The sequence below is a fragment of the Dermacentor albipictus genome, chromosome 3 (assembly GCF_038994185.2).
Source record: "Dermacentor albipictus isolate Rhodes 1998 colony chromosome 3, USDA_Dalb.pri_finalv2, whole genome shotgun sequence".
NCBI classification, from domain to species: Eukaryota; Metazoa; Arthropoda; class Arachnida; order Ixodida; family Ixodidae; genus Dermacentor; species Dermacentor albipictus.
In genome coordinates this window covers 154667510-154686870 of record NC_091823.1, presented here as the reverse complement: position 1 = coordinate 154686870, position 19361 = coordinate 154667510, and the positions used below count along the sequence as shown (strand labels likewise).

Here is a 19361-nt window from a genome sequence, read left to right as displayed (position 1 = left end):
CCAGTTTCATTTATGATGTCGTCGTTTCTAGGGATAGGAAAGGGGGATAATCAGTCTGGGTATGCCTGTGCCGATAGTGTCTGGCCAGTCGAAATGAACTATTCTTTTTTTATTGGAATGGTAGCGATTGAGGAGGCAACTGTCGAAGTAAATGATCTTATAATCGAAGCACCTTACATCTTCGGTGGTTCATCCTTTTAGCCATAGCGTCTTATCATGCGAAACCATCGTAACTTTTTATCATGGCGGTACAACTAGTTTGAGCCAACTGTCATGTCACGAAGCATGAAACCTGCGTCAAAGATAACTGGTGCAGGTGGGTGCATTTATTGCAGCTTAATTGCGGGAATTTCAATCTTATACCATCCGTACTAGAAGTATTCCCAACAAATGTTGTATTATCGGGAGCAGAAGAAAATATGGGGAACGTGCAGCAACTACAGGTGGCGCAACAATTAGGTGCGCCAGTGCCATGACCGGCCACTTCAGTTTGCAACGGTGTGCTACGGGCAGCAGTCCCCGTCTGCTGATGCGCTGGCATTGCATGGAAGCGCGAGTGTGCGATCGTGAACGGTGTAATAAAACAGATAGGTTTCAAGAAAGTTAACAGTGCTGTAATTTTTGGGGCCTGAAACGAAGAGAAGAGGCAAATTATGCCGAATCAAGCATGTTTTAGACGGGACAGAAGGACGCGCAGGCGTGTGACTGAGTGTTTTAAAAGGGCGATGCGTGCGACAGGGCAATATAAACCTGGAGGCATGCGCCGTCATCATCGAGGTTAGTGTGCATTCTTATTTTTTTCTGCTTATTACTGTGTGGACAATGAAACTTGCGTCCGACTTGTGGTGAAGCGTCATTTTAAATTATCTGACATTGAATTCGATAGGTGTCAGTCAAACGTACGATCTCCAAACGGTGTTGCAATGAATGATTCCGCAGCTGTTGTGCGCAGTTACCTTTTATGTAGCTTAGTTTCCTTTATGGATGTTCCTTGGGCGGCGTGAGTGCTTGTGTAATAGAGGTGAAGCATGGTGCTTCCGATTTTCTGTTTCAGTCTCGGTATGGCCCCATAAAGCGTCATCTGTGCCTACCGAACAGATTCGACATGCATCTGACTGTGTAGCAGATGAAACCGTAACGTTACGCTGACATTTTTTATCTATAATTACGGCTATCATTAAGCTAACGTTGCGTGCCAGCTTTGCACGTTCTATTTGAGCCGTCACGTAGCTCAATAAAAGCGTGGCGTGGCTTCGCTTGCAGGCGCAGAGCAACTATTGGGCCAAAACAGAACTCGTGGAGTTAATGGTACAATTCGCGCGGTCCCTGACCCATTGTGCGACTCTTCCGAGGCTCCTTCCTTACTGTTCGGGTTGGTTACTGAGCAGTCTGCTGATACGCAGTGGGTGGCCTATTTTTTTTTCCGGAATTGCGCCCAACTGGCTGCTCCTCTTTTTATGTACCCGTCAACTTGGCAGTTTGCCCTAGGTTACCCATTTTAGTAAGTGTCTTTACGCGTGCACGCGTGCATTTCTGCGGTAGGTCGGCGGAAAAACAGCAGGAGTGTACGAGGGAGAAGCTAGATCTGTCGATGCTTTTCCGCCTACGAAAAGTAGACTCCAGACTCGGGACCACTTTGCCGGCTGCGATTCGGTTCCGTATGCACTGTAATATTATGAATTAACTTGCGTGGGGCGTAAATTCACAGCAAACTACAGTTTGTAGATGTCCGCCATCACTTCACACGGCATACACTGCGAATCCAGCGTTCCCGCTCGTCTCTAAAGCATAGTCGCGTCGGAAAACTAAAAAAACTTTTTTTTCCGGGTGGGCCGCTGTTGTAGCTATAAGCACAGTTTACGACGCAGCAATTCATACGCGACATTGCAAAGCTCCTCTGACACGGCTCGGGTCATGGACCAGGTGCTGCACTGACCACGCGAGACGAGTCAGCCTGCTCCTGCACTGTGGCACCACCGGCTCATTGCACGTTTTTCATTGCATTTTCCACGCACTCCTTTTCAGCCGTTGAGGTTACAGTTCCCTGTAAGATTCATGGATGAAGCCTTGAATTATCAGTGACACGAATGCAGATCCTAGCAGGTATGATTCTGCATTCCACAGTAACCTTGTCTTCTCAAAAGGCAGTCAAATCACCCTTTTCTTTCACTTGGAAAGTCAGAGCTGCATCCCACCTATGAAAGGAATTTTCCATTAATGTGGTTAAAAATTATTCTCTCCGCTAGTTCGATTAATCACTCGCTCGACTGAGAATTCACAAGTCAAACCACGTTTTGGCAATTGCTGACAGAATGAGCGTCATGTTCAATAATTTATGCTCTGATGAAGTCCACTGACTTGTGCATGCGTATTGGTAGAACTATATCTACATGCATGCTGAACTTGAGGCACCGTCAAAATTATTTGGTGGTGCATGCTGAGTGTATGGACTCTGGCATTCAAATGTGTAATATGTGCGAGTGATAACTTGCTGTGACAGCTCCCACTGTAAAGCCCGCTGCTGCTGTAACAGTGACGTCGACCCAGCCACCATGCTCCGGTTACTGCCTTGTTCAAAGAGTTTTTGAGGTTTTAATGAGAACGTTGTTTGGAACTTATGAGGAGAAAGAAGGTTATTCACAACTTTTTTTCTCTATCAGCGCCGCTTCTGAGGGCTGCGTGTTCTGTACCATGAGGACACGTAACCATAAGGAAGTGCACGTTTCTTCAAGATTCATTGTTTGAATCTTGAAGAACCCCCCCCTTGCGCGAAATCGTGCCGCCAATCCCTCGCACTGGCATGTAATTAAAAAGAAAACTAAAGACTGTTTACAGGAAACGGTGGCTGAAAAAAACTTGGATGTAATGTTGAGGTCTTTCTTACACAGTGTGGTTTAACGGTGTCTGCTGCCGAAATCGATGTAGCCGGATGTATGCACCACCAGTGGGCCTCGGCCAAGCCCTCGAATGTCCAACAGCACTGTCACAATTATTGCGCAATCAAGCATGCATTTTACGAATGACCACTATTCACTCCTATACTATGGCGCACAAACTTCTGCTCTTTTTTTGTTTTTTATGGTACAAGTTCGCACAAATATTTGCTGACAATAAATATTCCTTGCTGCCACAAATAAACTTATGCGCGTTGTACAATTTGGAGGCGCATGCAAGACATAGGAGGTTTTAGGCAAGTCACCTGATGTGCAAGAACAAATACTAAGTGGAACATGCTATGTTAAGTCACACAAATCTCTGTAATTGTTTTCACGACTCTGAAAAGAATTGCATATATGTTTTTATCTCATTAGAGTAACAAATGAAAGCATGAATTATTCATATTCTAATATTCTTCCGCAATGAATATCCGCAGTCCGCCCTAGAGCAACACTCGGAATCACTTGTGACACAAAAAAATATTTATTGATAGAGAAAAAGAAACATTCCTGCACTGGACAAGAGATAAGGCTAGAGTTTAGACACTAGGCTCTTATCAGGGTGCGAGCCAGAGCTGATCTGTTGATTTTTGATGTCTCCGTTTTCGGCAAATGATCCACGAAATAAACACCCCCGTACAGATGCTTGTGCACAGCAAGGTTACCTGAAAGGCAGTCAAGCAAAACGCACAATTAGCCATTGCACTCTCTAAGTTAATGCGTTTTCCTTGAATGAGTGAAATTCTAAGCAGCCCAATCCATGCCTTGTTGCTGAAGGCAAGTCAGACAGAGATAAAGCGAAATGTAAAAGCATCAGTTGATAATGAGCAGCACTTGAGCTCCAAATTACTCTGATTTATGGTTTATTTCAAGAGTACCAGAGTATCATAAATTACACTGACGTAACAAATACGAAAGTGGGCTCAATCTTTCGGTCGCCGCGTGCACCAAATATTTAAAATGGGAAAGTTTCTGTGCCGTTCGCATTCTCTCAATTATCATAGGTTGCTCTTTGCGCCTCAGCAGCGCTCCATGTTTCTACGTGTGTGACGGTACGATAACTCAGCGTAGGAAGACGGATTGATAATATCGAAACAAGCTTTCACACTTGAGGTTGTAGATTATAGAACTTCACAAAACAAAAAGCTGATACCCGCAGGCAATAAAATGGTGATTTCTAAATAGCGTAATTGTTCACTTCATTTTACGAAATACGGAGGTGATAGCTGAACTTAGACGATGGGGGTTGCGAAAGGGGAAATGAACAGAAGAATGTAGAAAACATGTGCTTTCGCTATGTAATCACATTGTACTTGTTGTATACAGGCGTTTGTCAGGTAATATTGTTCAGCAGCAGAGAGCAGGTCCGCTCTTGCCCTGATAGACCAGTCTTATGTGGACTACGCCAGAGACGGACTACTCGTTCGTTTGTGTGTTTCGGCCACCCTCTCATGATCACAACAAAACAACTTTGTGGACAAATATGCGAGCACACACGTGCATATTTAGTAGCACCCTGCGATAATTAGGCGCCCAGTACGCATGAATATTTGTCGGACTTTTCGTCCGAAGGATGTAACAAGCCGTTCCAGCTAGTGGACCTGGAACGATGAAAAAGAAAGAAAAACGCTTGTTTAGGATCTTCAACAGCCTTACCCAGTCACGGGTAATTGCGAGTGTTGTACCAGTAAAATATGCTACGTACATTAGACGAGTTATAGCATAAGTCTAATGTTAGTGGCCCGACTGCCAGCACATCTGATATATACGTTATTATCGTATTTGTCGGAAAATACCTCTGAATACCATTACTTTCTAATATAGGTAATATCGTTATTTCTTCTCGCCGTGATCATAATCAGAAAGTTAGCATATCACATTTCAATACTATCATGGGCGCGAATTCATTCTTACCAATGACTAGCAAAGACTGGAAGAACTTATCGCCTTCATTAACCGGTATAATTAATCCACTTATGTTAAGAAACTCACTTGAAAACTAACTTTTGTAATATACTTACCATTTGTCTTGCCTATGTGTATCTAGCTTTCTCTACTGCAGCGTTTTCATCAGCATCATGATCAAAAAGTTAACAATGCATTTGGTAAATGTACTGTATATAATATATTTTTCGAACCTGTTTACCATTGTATACATCACATTTGTATTTGTATCTTTTGTACCTCTGTTTGTTATCATCGGATGTCAACAAAAAATTTGGAATGATTACTGCTGCTATTTATTTTGTATGAGTTACTTTTACCAATGTTTACTTAATATTTTCTTAGCTCCTCCCCTCTATAATTTACTATGTACCTTGAGGGTAAAATAAATAAAATTAAATGAAAGCAATGGGCAATATTTTAGAAAAAAATCACCCGATGAATCTTCAAGGCGGTCGTGAACCTATTCATTATGGAACGTCTGCTATTTATGGGACAACTTGCTAGTTGCGCACATGGTCTGGAGACAATCTAGCCCCAGCTACTACGAGCATTTGAACGCCATGCGCAATCCTATAAAGAGGCACAAAACGAGACTCTGATATAGTGTGCGGAGTGCGGAACACTTTGTATGCTTGTGTTATCGAAGGAATCAATGGACCATCGTAACAGTGCTCTGCGTACAGTGGCAACATTCGTTCTTACAAATGAAGTACAAAGGCACAAATACGAATGCGCGATCACAGGTTTCACAGTAGGCATCTCGCTATGAACGAGCCCGTGCAAAAGCAAAGCGGATAGTGAAGACATAGACAGAAGTTAATCTAGTGTCCTCCTATGACGCCTATCAGAATTGCTTACCGCACTGCCCGATTGCCAGATATCGCGATATTACCTTAATGCTCACAGTGATCTGCAGAAAATAGCCCAACCACTGCTTGCTTCCACAAGCAACTCACCGGCAACCGTGGCCTTTATTCTCTCGGCGAGTGCCGGCAGGTCATTCCTCCTGCCTTCTTCCGTAAGGACGATGGCAGCGGCAGGCGCCTCACCATAGTCCGAGTGCGGAAGGCCCACCACAGAAATCTCAGCAATCTCGAGTGCATGCTCGCAAAGCAGCAGTTCTTCCAACTCTGCGGGGACGACCTGATTATCCATGCACTTGATCATCTGTTTCAGTCGCTCGAGAATGTACAGCTTGCCGTCTTCATCGTAGAAGCCAGCGTCGCCTGCGCCAAAATAATATTCATATTATTGGGGAGGCGTTGCTCAGGCGATCGGGCCTTCGCAGCTACCAGCATCCTCATTTCAACGCTACATTGAACTCAATTCTCTCTACAGCGCCTTATAGCACTTATGGTATGATGAGAGGTTGCATCAGTCCATGTATGCTTTTAATCACTAAGCCTGAAGACACTCACCCTACAGAAAGAGAAAAACTGGACGTTTAATCAGTATAGCATTTCTCTCTGTCGTCTTCACTGGGCCTTGAGTGCGTTTCTGCTTTGTGTAATTTCGTCCCAGCAGTAGAGCATCACGTCTAAAAAAGTGACTTTGTTCCTAATATTTCGGACTTGAAGATTAGTATCGTTTCTCAACCTGATTGCAGAACTAAGTGCGGAAACACCTTGCTTTATAGGTTGTGCCTGCAACAGTATTTGCACGCCTTGTGAGAATCCTGGTGCATTGTATCGGATACGTTCCAGTAATCCATTATATCGAGGCGGAACTTCAGGATACCAACAACAGCACCATCCTATCCTGTTTGTACAACTAGAGGAACGGGCTTTAAATCTCGTAAGACCTCCTGCGATGTCCACGCGGATATCAAGTAGCCTGAGCAGCCTCGCATTAGCTTTTAACGCGAAAGCGTTAAGAGCTGACAAGGAAATTTAGTCACCCTTAGGCACGCTTACAACTGCGGTGTCGCGCAAAGTTTCGGTGTCGGTGCCGGAAGTCGTTTCGGCAAAAATATTTTGGGACCACCCATACTTGCTTGCTCTCCATGTGACGCAAGGAATTTAGTGAACAATTTGAATTTGTCAAGTTAAAATAGGTAGAAAAATCGTAAACTATGACTTACACACAACCTACAGACATGATAGCTCTCGGATTGCAATTTGACTATACGAGAAAAGTTAGTTCTGTAACGCGAAAACTCAAAGAAACAGCTTTTCCAGCGTTTCTACATTCATAAACCCGCCGTCGCGTCTGTCATTGTCGCTCACCGGTGCGCGGTTGTCTCGGGGGCCACGGAGTGGTGCGCCCAGTTCCTTGCAATACCTCCAGCTGGCGCTCACCTGCTTCACATCGCGGCCCATGCAAGAGGCCGCATTTGTACTAGAAAGTCCGCTCTCATGCATAGCGTTCACGGCCAGCGTTTCCCGGTAAACATTACGGTTATATACGCTCCAGTTGCCGCGAAGCGTACGTAAGAAGTAGTCAGGGATCTTTGAATGCTATCGCGTTCCACTGTTGAAGGCGAAGCTTAAGCGTCCTCCACATTTTTCTTTAATATTAATTTTGATGAGATGTGTTTGTATCTAAACTATTACCGTGTTTTTGTAGCCGATCGACAACGTTAGATGTATTGTCGCTTTATGTTATGCAAGTTGCTTGTGCAGCAAAAGGCAAGACAGACATGTGAGTGAGGAAAAAGCTCGATCTTCTTAACATTCCTGAAAGTCTGAAATGTTCGAAACTTCTAGCAGCGTTTGGTGTACTTATTTATATTTGCTAGTAAAACGCAGAAAGCTGCACATGTTAGCAGTCACGCTTTTAAATAAATTCTTATATGGTATTAAAAATGCAGGGCCATCAAACATGGCGAGCTAAGACACTGCCTACCTGACCTACACCAGCCTTCATCGTCGAAAAGCTCGGCGGTCTCCTTCGGTCGCTTGTAATAGCCCCTCACCATGGACAATGACTGGAAGCATATCTCGCCGGTCTCGTGGGGACCAAGTTTCCGACGTGTGCACACGTCAACAATATGGGAATTAAAAAGTGATTTGATTATATGAAGTATGTGAAAGCATTTATTATGAAACATCGTCGGTATGCAGTCTTGTTTAATCAGTTCGGTACCATGACAATGCACAAATATATATTTTTTAAGATTTATTGCAAAAGACAACGCATGGGGCAATGAACCTCTTTTAGCAAATCATGTGTAAGTGCCATCTTGCAAAAGAGGAGTAGAAATCGCACAATACCACTTTACGTGAAAGAATATAAAAAAATTTTGCATGACGCGAGAGGATACATATTTAAGGGAGAAACGCTGAGAGAAAACCTGAGGAGCTTGTGATGTTTTTTTGCCCTCAGTGTGACCATTGGAGCAAAGAAACAATGGTGCACCCTAGAAAAAAGTGAATAATATTGTTTTTTTATCTTCTTCGCCAAAAGTTTAAAAACAGTGCCGTTTAAAAAAATCCACACAAATCGTCAGTTAATATAAGCTCTATGGATCCAGTCAGCACTGAGACAGAGATGCTCTTTCATGAATGCTGGAGAGGTTTGCCTTGCGGTAGACCTAGCATGCTATTTTATAAATTAAACTTGATACATAGTGCGAATCACAGATATAAAACCTAGGCTACGCAGAATTAACACCCAATACACTAATGAATCTAGCTGGGAATAGTGTCTGACATTGTTTAAGATGATTCTATTACACGAGACACACAGGCTTTCTCTATTATTGCAAAGGCTGCGATAGCCACACAGGGCAAGGCAACTTGCGATGAGCGGAAGTCAACAGCAACACCCCGGCTCGCCACTTCATGCGGCTGCCGAGTCAAGCGATGCTAGGTAGCCTTTCATACACGTACGCAGACAATGGAAGTGTGCGTGGAAAGGTGTTGTTCGCACCACGCACTCTATGAGTCGAATTATTCCCTTCAACTCATTTAACAAACGACTCCTTTTGAGGCTCACATGTTCCTAGTCTCGTGCCATTTTATGGGCAAGTGTGATTGACCAGCTCTTATAATCGGCGGTGTTCGACTGAATCCGCGAAGCAAGCGATGGAGGAAGGCGCCTAGGCCTCCGTCCTTGCTGCGGTTTGTATCCGAATTTCATCCGCCCATGTAAAGGGACAATAAAGGTTACTATGAAGTCAAGTTAAAGTGATAAAGCAATGCTCTAGACCGTCTAAAGCGCCAATGTAATCGCGAACAGAGCTTCACTAATCGAGAAATTGAAATAAATGCGTGACACAATTTGAGCCTCCCCAGCGGCATTCCGGTACCAGCCCGATGATGGAGGCACTCGTCATAATAACTTATTTCACTAGTTCTCAACTACTCGTATTAAAAAGATCATTTCATTAGATTATACGACGGAAGAAAATGCTACTTGCGTTTTCAAATAACATTTTGACGTTACCCTTGAGTAGTATGGGTGATTGAAATGTTTCGTTTTCGCTCGACTCTGCCCGCTGGACTTTGAGCCATGAGCGCTCTGGAGTGTCAGTTGTTTCGTTTTCGCGTCGTGCTGCGGTGGTCCTGCTGGATCGGGAAAGCTTGCATTTGGAACAAGCAGCGAGAATATCACGTCCACGTGATGTCGTGGGATTTGCGAAAGGTCCACGGAACTTGGCCAAGGGCAGTTGCAACGGCGAATCTAACGTTACTTATCACTGTTGTGCCAACGTGTGAACCTCTCCGTCCAAAGTGGTTACGTGCCGTAACTGTCACTGCGCGTTGGCAAATAGCCAAAAAATCGAATAGTGTGGTCGCTGCACTTTCGTCCGGAAGATTACGAGTTCAACGCCGACTTACTGAAGTCATGTGGAATGCCTTTCAAAGCAGGCCGCCGTCGTTGTTGTACGCAACGACGCCAGCAGCGCGAGCTCTCAGCAGCAGGTCACATTCATCTGTGCGTAAATTACTGAAGTCGAGCCCGGCATCGCGAGCCAACATGTCGTTGTCACGGTCGTCCATTGCAACGAGCGTCGAAGTTGGCGTCATAAAATAATGAACCAGCTTATCGTCGCGCGCGTTCCCTTCCGCTATCCACCATAGTTCCGCTTTCGCGCTACTGTCGGCTTTGTCTTGGCTCTGTTTCTGGCCGAGCGCTAGCGTTTTGCACAGAAAAGCCGTAGCGCCATCTGCTGTGCCGTTTTACTCACCGACCGCGCAACATCACTATGAGACGATGACGTCACCACTCCTTTATCGGAAGGCGGGTGACTTGAACTGCGCTAGAGGTACGCGGATGCTTCAGAATTCATTTTCTCTTAAAATAAACCTCTTCTTTGCACGAAACAAGCGTTTCGAGGTTTCTAGAATGGTATTTCAGCAGACCACGTTGACTTAATATTAACCTTTGGTGTACCTTTATTTCGCATTTTGTCCGACGCCAACGCAGAAATTTCTGGTTAGAAGTTGTTAAGCGCCCTTCATGACCTTTAAACTAAAACTCTGAACACGAAGTCTGACACGCATGTCTCGCAAATGGCGCTGCTTCAATGTTTGCTAATAATGAATAACGAATAAAATTTTGACAAAACTATCGGCTTACTATTCAAGAATACGTAAAGCACGCAGTGGGAAGCGGTTATTTTCGGCACTATATTGCACTCTGTTACGGGAAGGCACTCTGCCGTGCCTTACCCGTACACGGAAGCCAACTCGTACTTCGAGAGCCGCCATTCCTTCAAGCAGTGCGATAGGACCCACGTGGCAGCACCTGCCACCGCCTCATTCCAGATGCTGCGACCAAAGGCTCAGCGTCTCAATGACAGCTTCTCACCTGACAGCATCTCAAAGCGCTAGCTGACACAAAAGAAGAATGCGAGAACTCTCCCCATACCACCGTGCCACCATGCGGTACAGAACGGCACTACCCAAGGCAGGTACCACTATACTGTCTCACGGTGCGGTTAGACGCGGTCGCACTGCCTTTATACTGGAAACGATCTGCTGTGGGGGCACAGTCTAGTTAGCCCCTCTGCTCGTAGCTTTGCGCGCGCTGTGTTCTGACCGCGCAGTTTCTTTTCAAGAGACAGACAACACGAAGGTCACTTCGCTCGCTGCTTCTGCAGCGATTCTTCACGCCAGCGTTTTGACAGCCTGTCAAAATTTTGACAGCGAGTTTTCATGTTTGTTTGTGCGCGCTCAGACTATGTTAGATAATTTAGATAATAGGCGAATGTTTACAACGGGGCCTTCTACTCAGGTGGCTGCTGTGTATGGCGCAACCACGCGAGTCATCTTGAATACGATATGCTTTGCGGACAGTGTAGCCGTCCAGGCGAAGCGAGGGCCGATAGCGTCGTGTGCCCTATAGTACCCATACGCTAGCGCATCACCCGCGTTAACGAAGTGAAACGTCCTTGTAACTTTTGTACCTCGCGCGTGACATGTAAGCACGAAACAATATTTACGCAGGAGACAGCGCTCCCAATATGAATAAACGGCATGTTTCAGGACGCGGCAGCTGGCTTTATATCGGAGGTCACGCTTTTATTTTAAATAATGTTATGAATTTGCCTAATTACTACTTTTAATTATTCAGGGAGGCCGGTACCCAGGACTTTTTTCCATAGGGTGCCCCAACACAAGGTAGCTTTATCTATGCAAATGAGGGGTGGGTGTTGCTTTACTTGTACAAATGTGAATAATAGCCACCATTCGCCATAAAGATACGTAAATACGCAAAAGAGAATCGAAATAAAGTGAACCTCACAGACACGCCTGTGAGATACACCACTCCTTTACTTGAAAAACAAGGAAGCACATCAAATGGACTCGCCCATGACAGAAGCGCAAGAAGAACGCTGCAAAGAACAAGTAAACAAGCGAAACAAAAAATAAAGATTTCTAGTAGCGTTTTTTGAATTACCCCTGGAAGAATTATACAGTGAAATACATACGTTTGCGGAATAATCACCGTTCTTTTGGATCCCTCGTTTACTGCTCTACCAATTTAAGTGCCAAAACCAAGCCGAGTTGCTATTTGGGAAGTTGCGTAGCGATGCGTGGTCGCCAGTCCCATACAGCCGCGTAGGGCGCAGGAAGCTGCGATTCTAGACGTATTGCGCCCACGGCGGAAGGTAAGAAAAACACTCACATTAGGAAAGCAGAGAAAAGGCTACGTCAGGGGGCTCCAATGATAACTGTAGAAGCGGGATTCAAAACACACGGAATCATTCTCCACTTCCGGCGGCCTTTTCTCTATGTCCTTTTTAAATAAAGAGGTTTTGACCAATAAATGCTTACACAAACAGCAGTTAACTTTTTTTTTTAATTTTCGCTTTTCCTTCCTGTTTGGCTGTTGCCTGGCTCCCTCCCTTATTAGATCGCTTAATTTCTCAACTCTTTGCGACACTTCTTTCCAGTTGCCAACTTTTCACGAGAAGTGCTCTATAATTAGGTAACAAGGTAACGGGTGACAATCATATTATTTATGGTTTTACCGGTTATTGCAGGGCCAGATGATAGACGCTGTTTGCAATTATTTTATTTTCCGCCTTATCTAACCCATATCGCCGGTATATGCTTTTGAGGATCTGCCAGCGTCGCGGCGAGCCGTGACTCGAGGGAATAATGAAGCAAAAGGAAAGTTTAAGGCAAATGGTGTTTTCTGCTACCGCAACTCGATACTCGAGCATACAGATGGGCTGACTACGACCCTAAACCCTTTCGTTGTCCGTAGATCAGTCTAAACAAAGAATGTTGAACTAACAAAGCAACAGCGACGCGCGTAATCGTTGAATAGATGGTGACAACTGAACTCTTCTTGTGTTAATCGCGCGGGCACTGAATCGATGAGAAAATTGGCCTTCACGCCCCGGAGATGCCGATAACTGCCGCCATCCAAAAGGAGTGAAAAATTGACGACCATTCCACTCTTTGAAGATGGAATGGCAGCGAGAACTGACGACAGTCAAAACTCTCAAACGAAAAGAAGGAGCTTCACCCACGTATGGGGAGTGCTTAACGCCTGCTTTACCTCCGCCGCGGGTGGGCCTGGTATTGCAGAACCGTCGGACCGACCCGCGGTGGACGTGAAGCAGGCATTAAGCACTCCCCATACGTGAGCCGATACCGAAGATAGTGCAATACTGGCTCAGCCGTGGCGATGGTGAAGCCTGGTAGGCTCCCCGCACACTACTTCATATAAGGTCGATTCCCACAGGGCGCCGGATCTGCCTGCTTTTTTATGATGTGGAATGAGAGCAGGGCACTCTTTGATGAGCTAAAACGCGAACTTAACACGTAGTTCCGGGAATTTAATAAAATCATCGAGCGAGGCAATCTGGAAGTACTAAGAGACATCAATGCCTTGTTAGCTACTGCTGAAAATGAATGCGAGAAAGGGAAGATTAAGAAAACGGCTCTGAAAATACATAACGCTGAGTTAAGCACACAGTGCTCTGATCTTGAACGACCAGCAACAGACCATGCAAGTAGCATGTTCGTTCAAATTAACTCTATTCTATCATTAGCGAAATTTTGTTCACTTGTTGAGGAAATCACTACCGTGCATGGAATATATCAAGGTAAAGCGCTGGCAGAGAAATTTATTGATCATCTTACTTCATTAGTAGACTGTGTCAATGGCAGTGCGGCGGTGCATGTGGTGCCTACACTAGTTGTTGCTTCGGTTTTCACTACAGAATATGAAATTGCGGATGTTCTCAGAAAACATTAAAAAGAATCTCAGAAGATATCGATGATGTCAAGTTGAAGCCAATTTAGCGTAGAAATGATGGTGCCATGCATGACATATCTTTACAATTTATTCTTTAGGCACATGTTCTTTTTACAGCGCATGGAGCATACATATAGTGCGGTTCAAAGAGGGGACAAGCTTGACCTCAGTAACTACAGGCCAACATCTCTTATACTACTTTCCTCAAAGCCCATGGAAAATTACTCTGAGATTATCAAACTTTTTTGAACTCCGCTAAATATTCCCTCCGATTCAGTTTTATTTCAAGACTTGGTGGTCCACAATTACAGCATTGTTACGGCAAAACTAAATCATACTAGCCACATTCAAGAAAAAAAAATTACTCCAGGCCTATTTGTTCCGCGGCATTCGACTGTATAAATGATCGTACTGTATTACAAAAAGTGCCGCATTAATATGATAGATGCATTGCAATATATTTAATTACAAGTTATCTCAACAATGGGCAACAATGTTAAACCCTAAACACAAAAAACTTCTAATTCCTAGAAATTAGCCAGTGTTAACCATATTATTTATATTCATGATAATGTCCTATTCTATAGGGACTGTGAAATATACAGTAGCAGATCTGTGAATGATGAAACTAGCTTTTATTGGCCGAACCTGTCCCAGCTTAAACCAGTTTGAACGGCGCGATCTATGGTGCTTCTCGCACTTCAGTATTGTAAGCAAATGTGACAAACGGGAGCACGCCATCCCACGTCTTCTGTCCGGCGTCGATCTACGTCGCTAACACGTATAGGCGAACGTCTAGCTCACTCCTTCCTTTAGTCGATTCGCCTGCGGGTGGTAAGCAGCCATCCTCGGGTGTCTTTTCTGGATATACTGCAGAATGGCTTGAGTAAGATTAGTTATAAAAGTAGTTCATCTGTCAGTAATGAGGACTTCTGGCCCACCACGTCTCAGTAGGGTGTTCTCGACAAAAAAGTTCGCTGCTTCCGCTGCACTACATTTGCGCAGGGCTTTCATTTCGGCGTAGCGGGTAATGTAGTCGGTGGGCGCGACGATCCATTTGTTTGCAAATGTTGACAATGGAAAGGGTCCCAACAAATAGTGTAGGGCTTGCAGCAGTTCGGAACGGCGTGCCTCGGGTACGACGATAAGGAAGTTTGCGTGGACTGGCGAAACGTTCTTCACAAGGACGTCGTTTCGTAAGAAAAAACGACGATAATCCGCTCCTAAATACCTTCGGGACAAAGTCGCTCTTGCCTTGCAAGTGCTCAGCAAGGCTTCAGAGCTCTGGGTCGGGTCGCAACTGCTAAACAAGGTCGTCTGCACTTAGTGTACCTACAAGACGTCCTGATCTTGGTCATCATGGAGTGGTGGGTCCACTGGAGCGCGAGAGAGGCAGTTGGCTTCGGTGTGTTTTCTTCCGTACTTGTAGATTCCAGTCATATCATATTGTTGCAGTCTGAGGCGCCACCGCGCCAGGCGTCATAAAGGGTCGTTTAAATTCACTAGCCAACACAGCGCGTGATGGTAGCGTACGACTTCGAACGGCCTGCCATATAGGCGAAGGCGGAACTTTGCTGTAGTAAAAATTATAGCGAAGCAATCCTTTTCGGCAATATAATAATTGCTTCCGCTTTTGACAGCGACCGGCTAGCGTAAGGTATAACCCGTTCAAGTCCGATTTTCCTCTGGACTAGGATGGCGCCGAAGCCTAGGCTACTGCGGTCAGTGTGGATTTCTCTATAGACGTCCTCGTCGATGTGCGCAAGTACCAGTGTCGACTGCATGCGTCGTTTGAGTTCTTTAAATGCACCCGCCTGTGGCGTTTCCTACTTGAACTCGACATCACAGTTAGTTAGATTTGTCAGCGGCTCAGCGATGCGTGAAAAGTCGTTGACAAAGTGCCGGTAGTAGGCATATATGCCACGGAGTCTACGCATTGTCTTCTTGTCTATGGGCTGCTGGAACGTTTCGACGGCAGCTGTCTTCTGCGGGTCGTGGCTGAATCCTGATTTACCGATGACGTGGCCCCGAAAGAGTAGCTGCTCGTAAGCGAAGCGGCAATTCCTCGGCTTCAGAGTGAGCCCTGATGACTTGATGTCCTCTACTACTGGCGCAAGCCACCCAAGGTGATGGACGAAATTTGCCACGAAGACAACGACGTTATCCAAGTAAACAAGACAGATCTGCCACTTGGATCCTGCTAATACCGTGCCCTTCACGCACTGAAACGTTGCAGGTGCGGAGCACATTCCAAATGTCATGACTTACGAGGCAGTCTGGCGCGATGAAGGTGGTTTTCTCGCGATCCCTTTAGTCGGCTTCTATTTGCCAGGATCGAGCCTTGAGATCCCTCGATGAGAGCCGATCCAATGCAGAGCCGATCCAGTGCGTGGTCTATCCATGGGAGGGGATATACGCCCTTCCTCGGGAGCTTGTTCCGTTAACGATAATCAAAGCAGAAAAGTAGGGTTGCGTCCCTTTCTTCCTCCAAACTACAGGAGATGCCCACGTACTCTTCGGCGGCTGGGGGAGCCCGTCGCGCAGCGTTTCGCGACTTGTTGCCTTATAGCTTCACGTTCTCGTGTCGAAACTCGGTAAGGGTGACAGAGTGCTCGAACGCACTCTTCCGTTATCATGCGATGCCTCGCAACTGGTGTTTGTCGAATCCTCGATGACGTCGAAAAACAGTCTTTCTATCGGCGGAGAAGACTTCTCAGCTGTTTCTGGTTAGTCATGAGGACACTTTGATTTAGGTCGCTGGGGCAGATGCAGCGGAATCAGAGGGAACAGACGCCTTGCTGGTTTCCACAATTTCTTCGATGTATATGCGATAGTCGTGCCCTGGTTGATGTACTTTAACTACTGGCTGAAGTTTGTCAGCATCACTTTCGTTTCCGTCCGTGGAGTCTGGCGATCCTTATTGCTACGCTAATTTAACGGGCGAGCATTAGACGTTGGTTACCCTCGATAACGCCTTTTACGCCTGCTGGTGTTTGTTGCTGACGGAAAGAACATTTCTGGAGGGAGGCGAGATTATGACTTAGTCCTCAAGTACATTGAATGCATGGTGACTAGGAACGTTCTCCGGCTGTATCACTTCCTCTTCGGATAGCGTTATAGACTTTTACATGAGGGTGATGATTGCGCCATGTTGGTTCAGGAAATCAAAATCAGAATCAGAATCAGTTTTATTTTCCTCAAGGAAAAATGGACCCCAGACAAAAAGCTGCTCATCCATACCGAGAATTACGTCTCGTCAATACTGTTGGATGGTAACGAAAGTTGTAGGGTAGGTTCGGTCATCAACGGTAATTCTGGCTGTGCAGATTCCAGTCGGCGTTGTTAGCTGTCTTCAAGCTCTCCGAATTTTAGGGCCGTCCCCAACAGTCTTCACTGTCTTCAACTTGGCAGCAGACAATCCACTGTTGACAAAGTGTCGGCTCCTGTGCACGCTAAGGTGGTGACACAGTGGTTGTCAAAAGCACGTCGAGGTCGGTGGTTCTTTGCCTGGCGTTTCAGTTAGGCCTTGCCCACTTAAAACACAAAACAGGAAATTTGAGTCTGTCATATTTAGGGACGTTGCTTCTGTAGTTCGGTTGTCTGTAGTTATGTTGTCTGTCATTCTGTTGTCTGACGTTCTGTTGTCTGTAGTGTGACATCCTGTAGTGTAAAGTTCTGCAGTTCTTGATCAATATTTCATTAAAAATTGACAGAGACGTCATTGAGGCTAAGTAAATTTTTCAGCACAAAAAGAAAAAAAATTGAAAATTCAAGAAATAGAAAAAAGCTTCGGATCTAAGGATCCCGAGACCAGCGTCTTACCACTGCACCGCGCTTTTCTTTTGCTTTATTTCCGACGTTCACAGCATACACGAAAAAGTCACAAACAATAGAACACTTTAGCTACACTTGAGCTGAGGCGAGCTAAGTTAAAATTTCTTCAACTTCACTAGATTAAGAAGTGCTACCCACTGAGGTGGGTCATGCTGCGCGTGGATACAGTGCACGAGAAAACTTTATTGAAAGCGCGGCTTACCACTGCACCACGCCGAACAAGCTTGCGTATAATTCATGTGTTCTATAGAAATAGCTACATAAACATTCATGGATGAGCGTTCATTCTGGCAGCATACTGGTTTCTCACGATAACGCTTTACCAGAATAATGAGAAACGAGCTAGACAGCTTTTCACTCAACTTTGTGGAACAACCCAAAACTTCTTTTTCGCGTCGCAAAACCTTACGCAATATTTCGGGGAAATTAACTAATCTGTCAGTGTAACGGCACATGTAAATCCATAGGCCTGTGTGCCACATCTTACGAAATCAAACAAAACGGATACGCAGCGATTCCCGCAGATGATATGATTTTGATGAGCGGTCAATTTTCAGAGGGCCGGTAGGGCGTTGCTGGTGCCTCGTCATCCCGGCCCGATTATAACAATTGACCACGTCGAATTAAATACCGGTCTTGGTGCTTTCAGCATTGCCGGCGTTACAGGAGCACGATTGAATACCGCGCAAGAGAAAAGTACAGTTTACATCACCTATCTGAAACTGACACACAATTTTAAAGCGTGGCGACGGAAAACGCTTCTATCGGGGCGTCAGAATTTATATCGCTGCGACAGAAAGTGGCACATTTCTAACACCACAACAGAAAATGTGCACTCCCGACAGAGAGTTTCTGTTTGCGGCGTCGGAATCACTGTTATGATAGAAAGTTGTTGTTGCGACTTCATAAACTTTTATCGCGGCAGAACGTTCATGTTGCGACTTCAGAACTCTTGGCCGTCGCGACCGAATGTTTCCGTTGCGACGTCAGAATTGCTGTCCTAACGTCAGAAATATATGTCCCAACTACTGAAACATTAGGAACTTCTGTTGTACAACAGAAATTTCTGTAGTTGCGACAGAAATTCCTGTTGTATTTTTCAACTGGGTGGTGTCGGATCCCGGCAGCATCGCGTTGACGCCTGATTAATACCTCACGGCACCAGCGCTTTGGTCGGTGCATTCTTTGCTTCCAGGCTTCGTCGTGATGGCGCCGTGTCGTTGTTCTGTCATCGAGCTAGTCTCTTTGGTGTTGCCGTCGGGGGCGGAGTATCTTCTGCTGTTGGAAGAACAGCAACAGTACCTCCATTAGGTGGTGCATTTAGTTTTCCGGATAAAGGCTGATGCAACGGCTATGGGCTGGGTCAGTGTATGGTCGGCCCTGCAACCACAGGTAGCGGCCTGGGGACGGCCAATCGAACGGTCGTCGAGTGCACCACTGAGTGGCGGCGAGATAGTCGGCGATATGGCGAGGGCGTTCACCTTGCTGCGGGCATGGAGCATTGACGGCGAACCTTCATAATGTCATTTCAGGGTGTGGGCTCCTGGGTAGAAGTGGCCTGCTTCTCTACAGTGATGGTACGGCACAGCAGACGATGATCGGGGGCGTGCCAAACGTCGGTATTCCTGGGAACGCTGCGCTGGGTAGCGGTAGAGCACAATCGCAGCGTCACTGGTGGACGACGAAATCGTTGCGCTGCGGTCACCTGGTGCGGGCGTGGTGGGGGACTATGGAAGCGGATGACGGCAGCGTATGTCATCGCTTCTAGCAGAGGTTGAGGCGACTGCGGCTGCACCTGAAGAACTCCAAGCGATCACTGTAGTTTCTCCTTGATTATGTAAGTGACCGAGACCACCTAAGGTTGCGACGAAGGCCACATCTTTCGCGGTTCTTCGCGCACTATGGCGCCGATGGTCTCTTGGAGGTAGTCGGAACACAATGCTTGGATGGCCTACTGTGGCGTGACCATTTGGCGGTTATATTGCT

At 45.8% G+C, this 19361-nt stretch overlaps 1 protein-coding gene across 1 annotated transcript in view; it reads right to left on the bottom strand.

The window, feature by feature from the left end:
- Positions 1 to 3401: 3401 nt before the first annotated feature.
- LOC135920581 (uncharacterized) overlaps positions 3402 to 19361 on the bottom strand; it is a 124696-nt gene continuing 108736 nt past the window's right edge. The window contains exons 9-12 of the mRNA XM_070536524.1: positions 10638 to 10656; positions 7728 to 7946; positions 5840 to 6109; positions 3402 to 3601 (exon numbers count right to left, since the gene is read on the bottom strand). Of these exons, the coding sequence (XP_070392625.1) occupies positions 3483 to 3601; positions 5840 to 6109; positions 7728 to 7946; positions 10638 to 10656 (627 nt within the window). The 3' untranslated portion in view covers positions 3402 to 3482. The remainder of the gene's footprint in view (positions 3602 to 5839; positions 6110 to 7727; positions 7947 to 10637; positions 10657 to 19361) is intronic.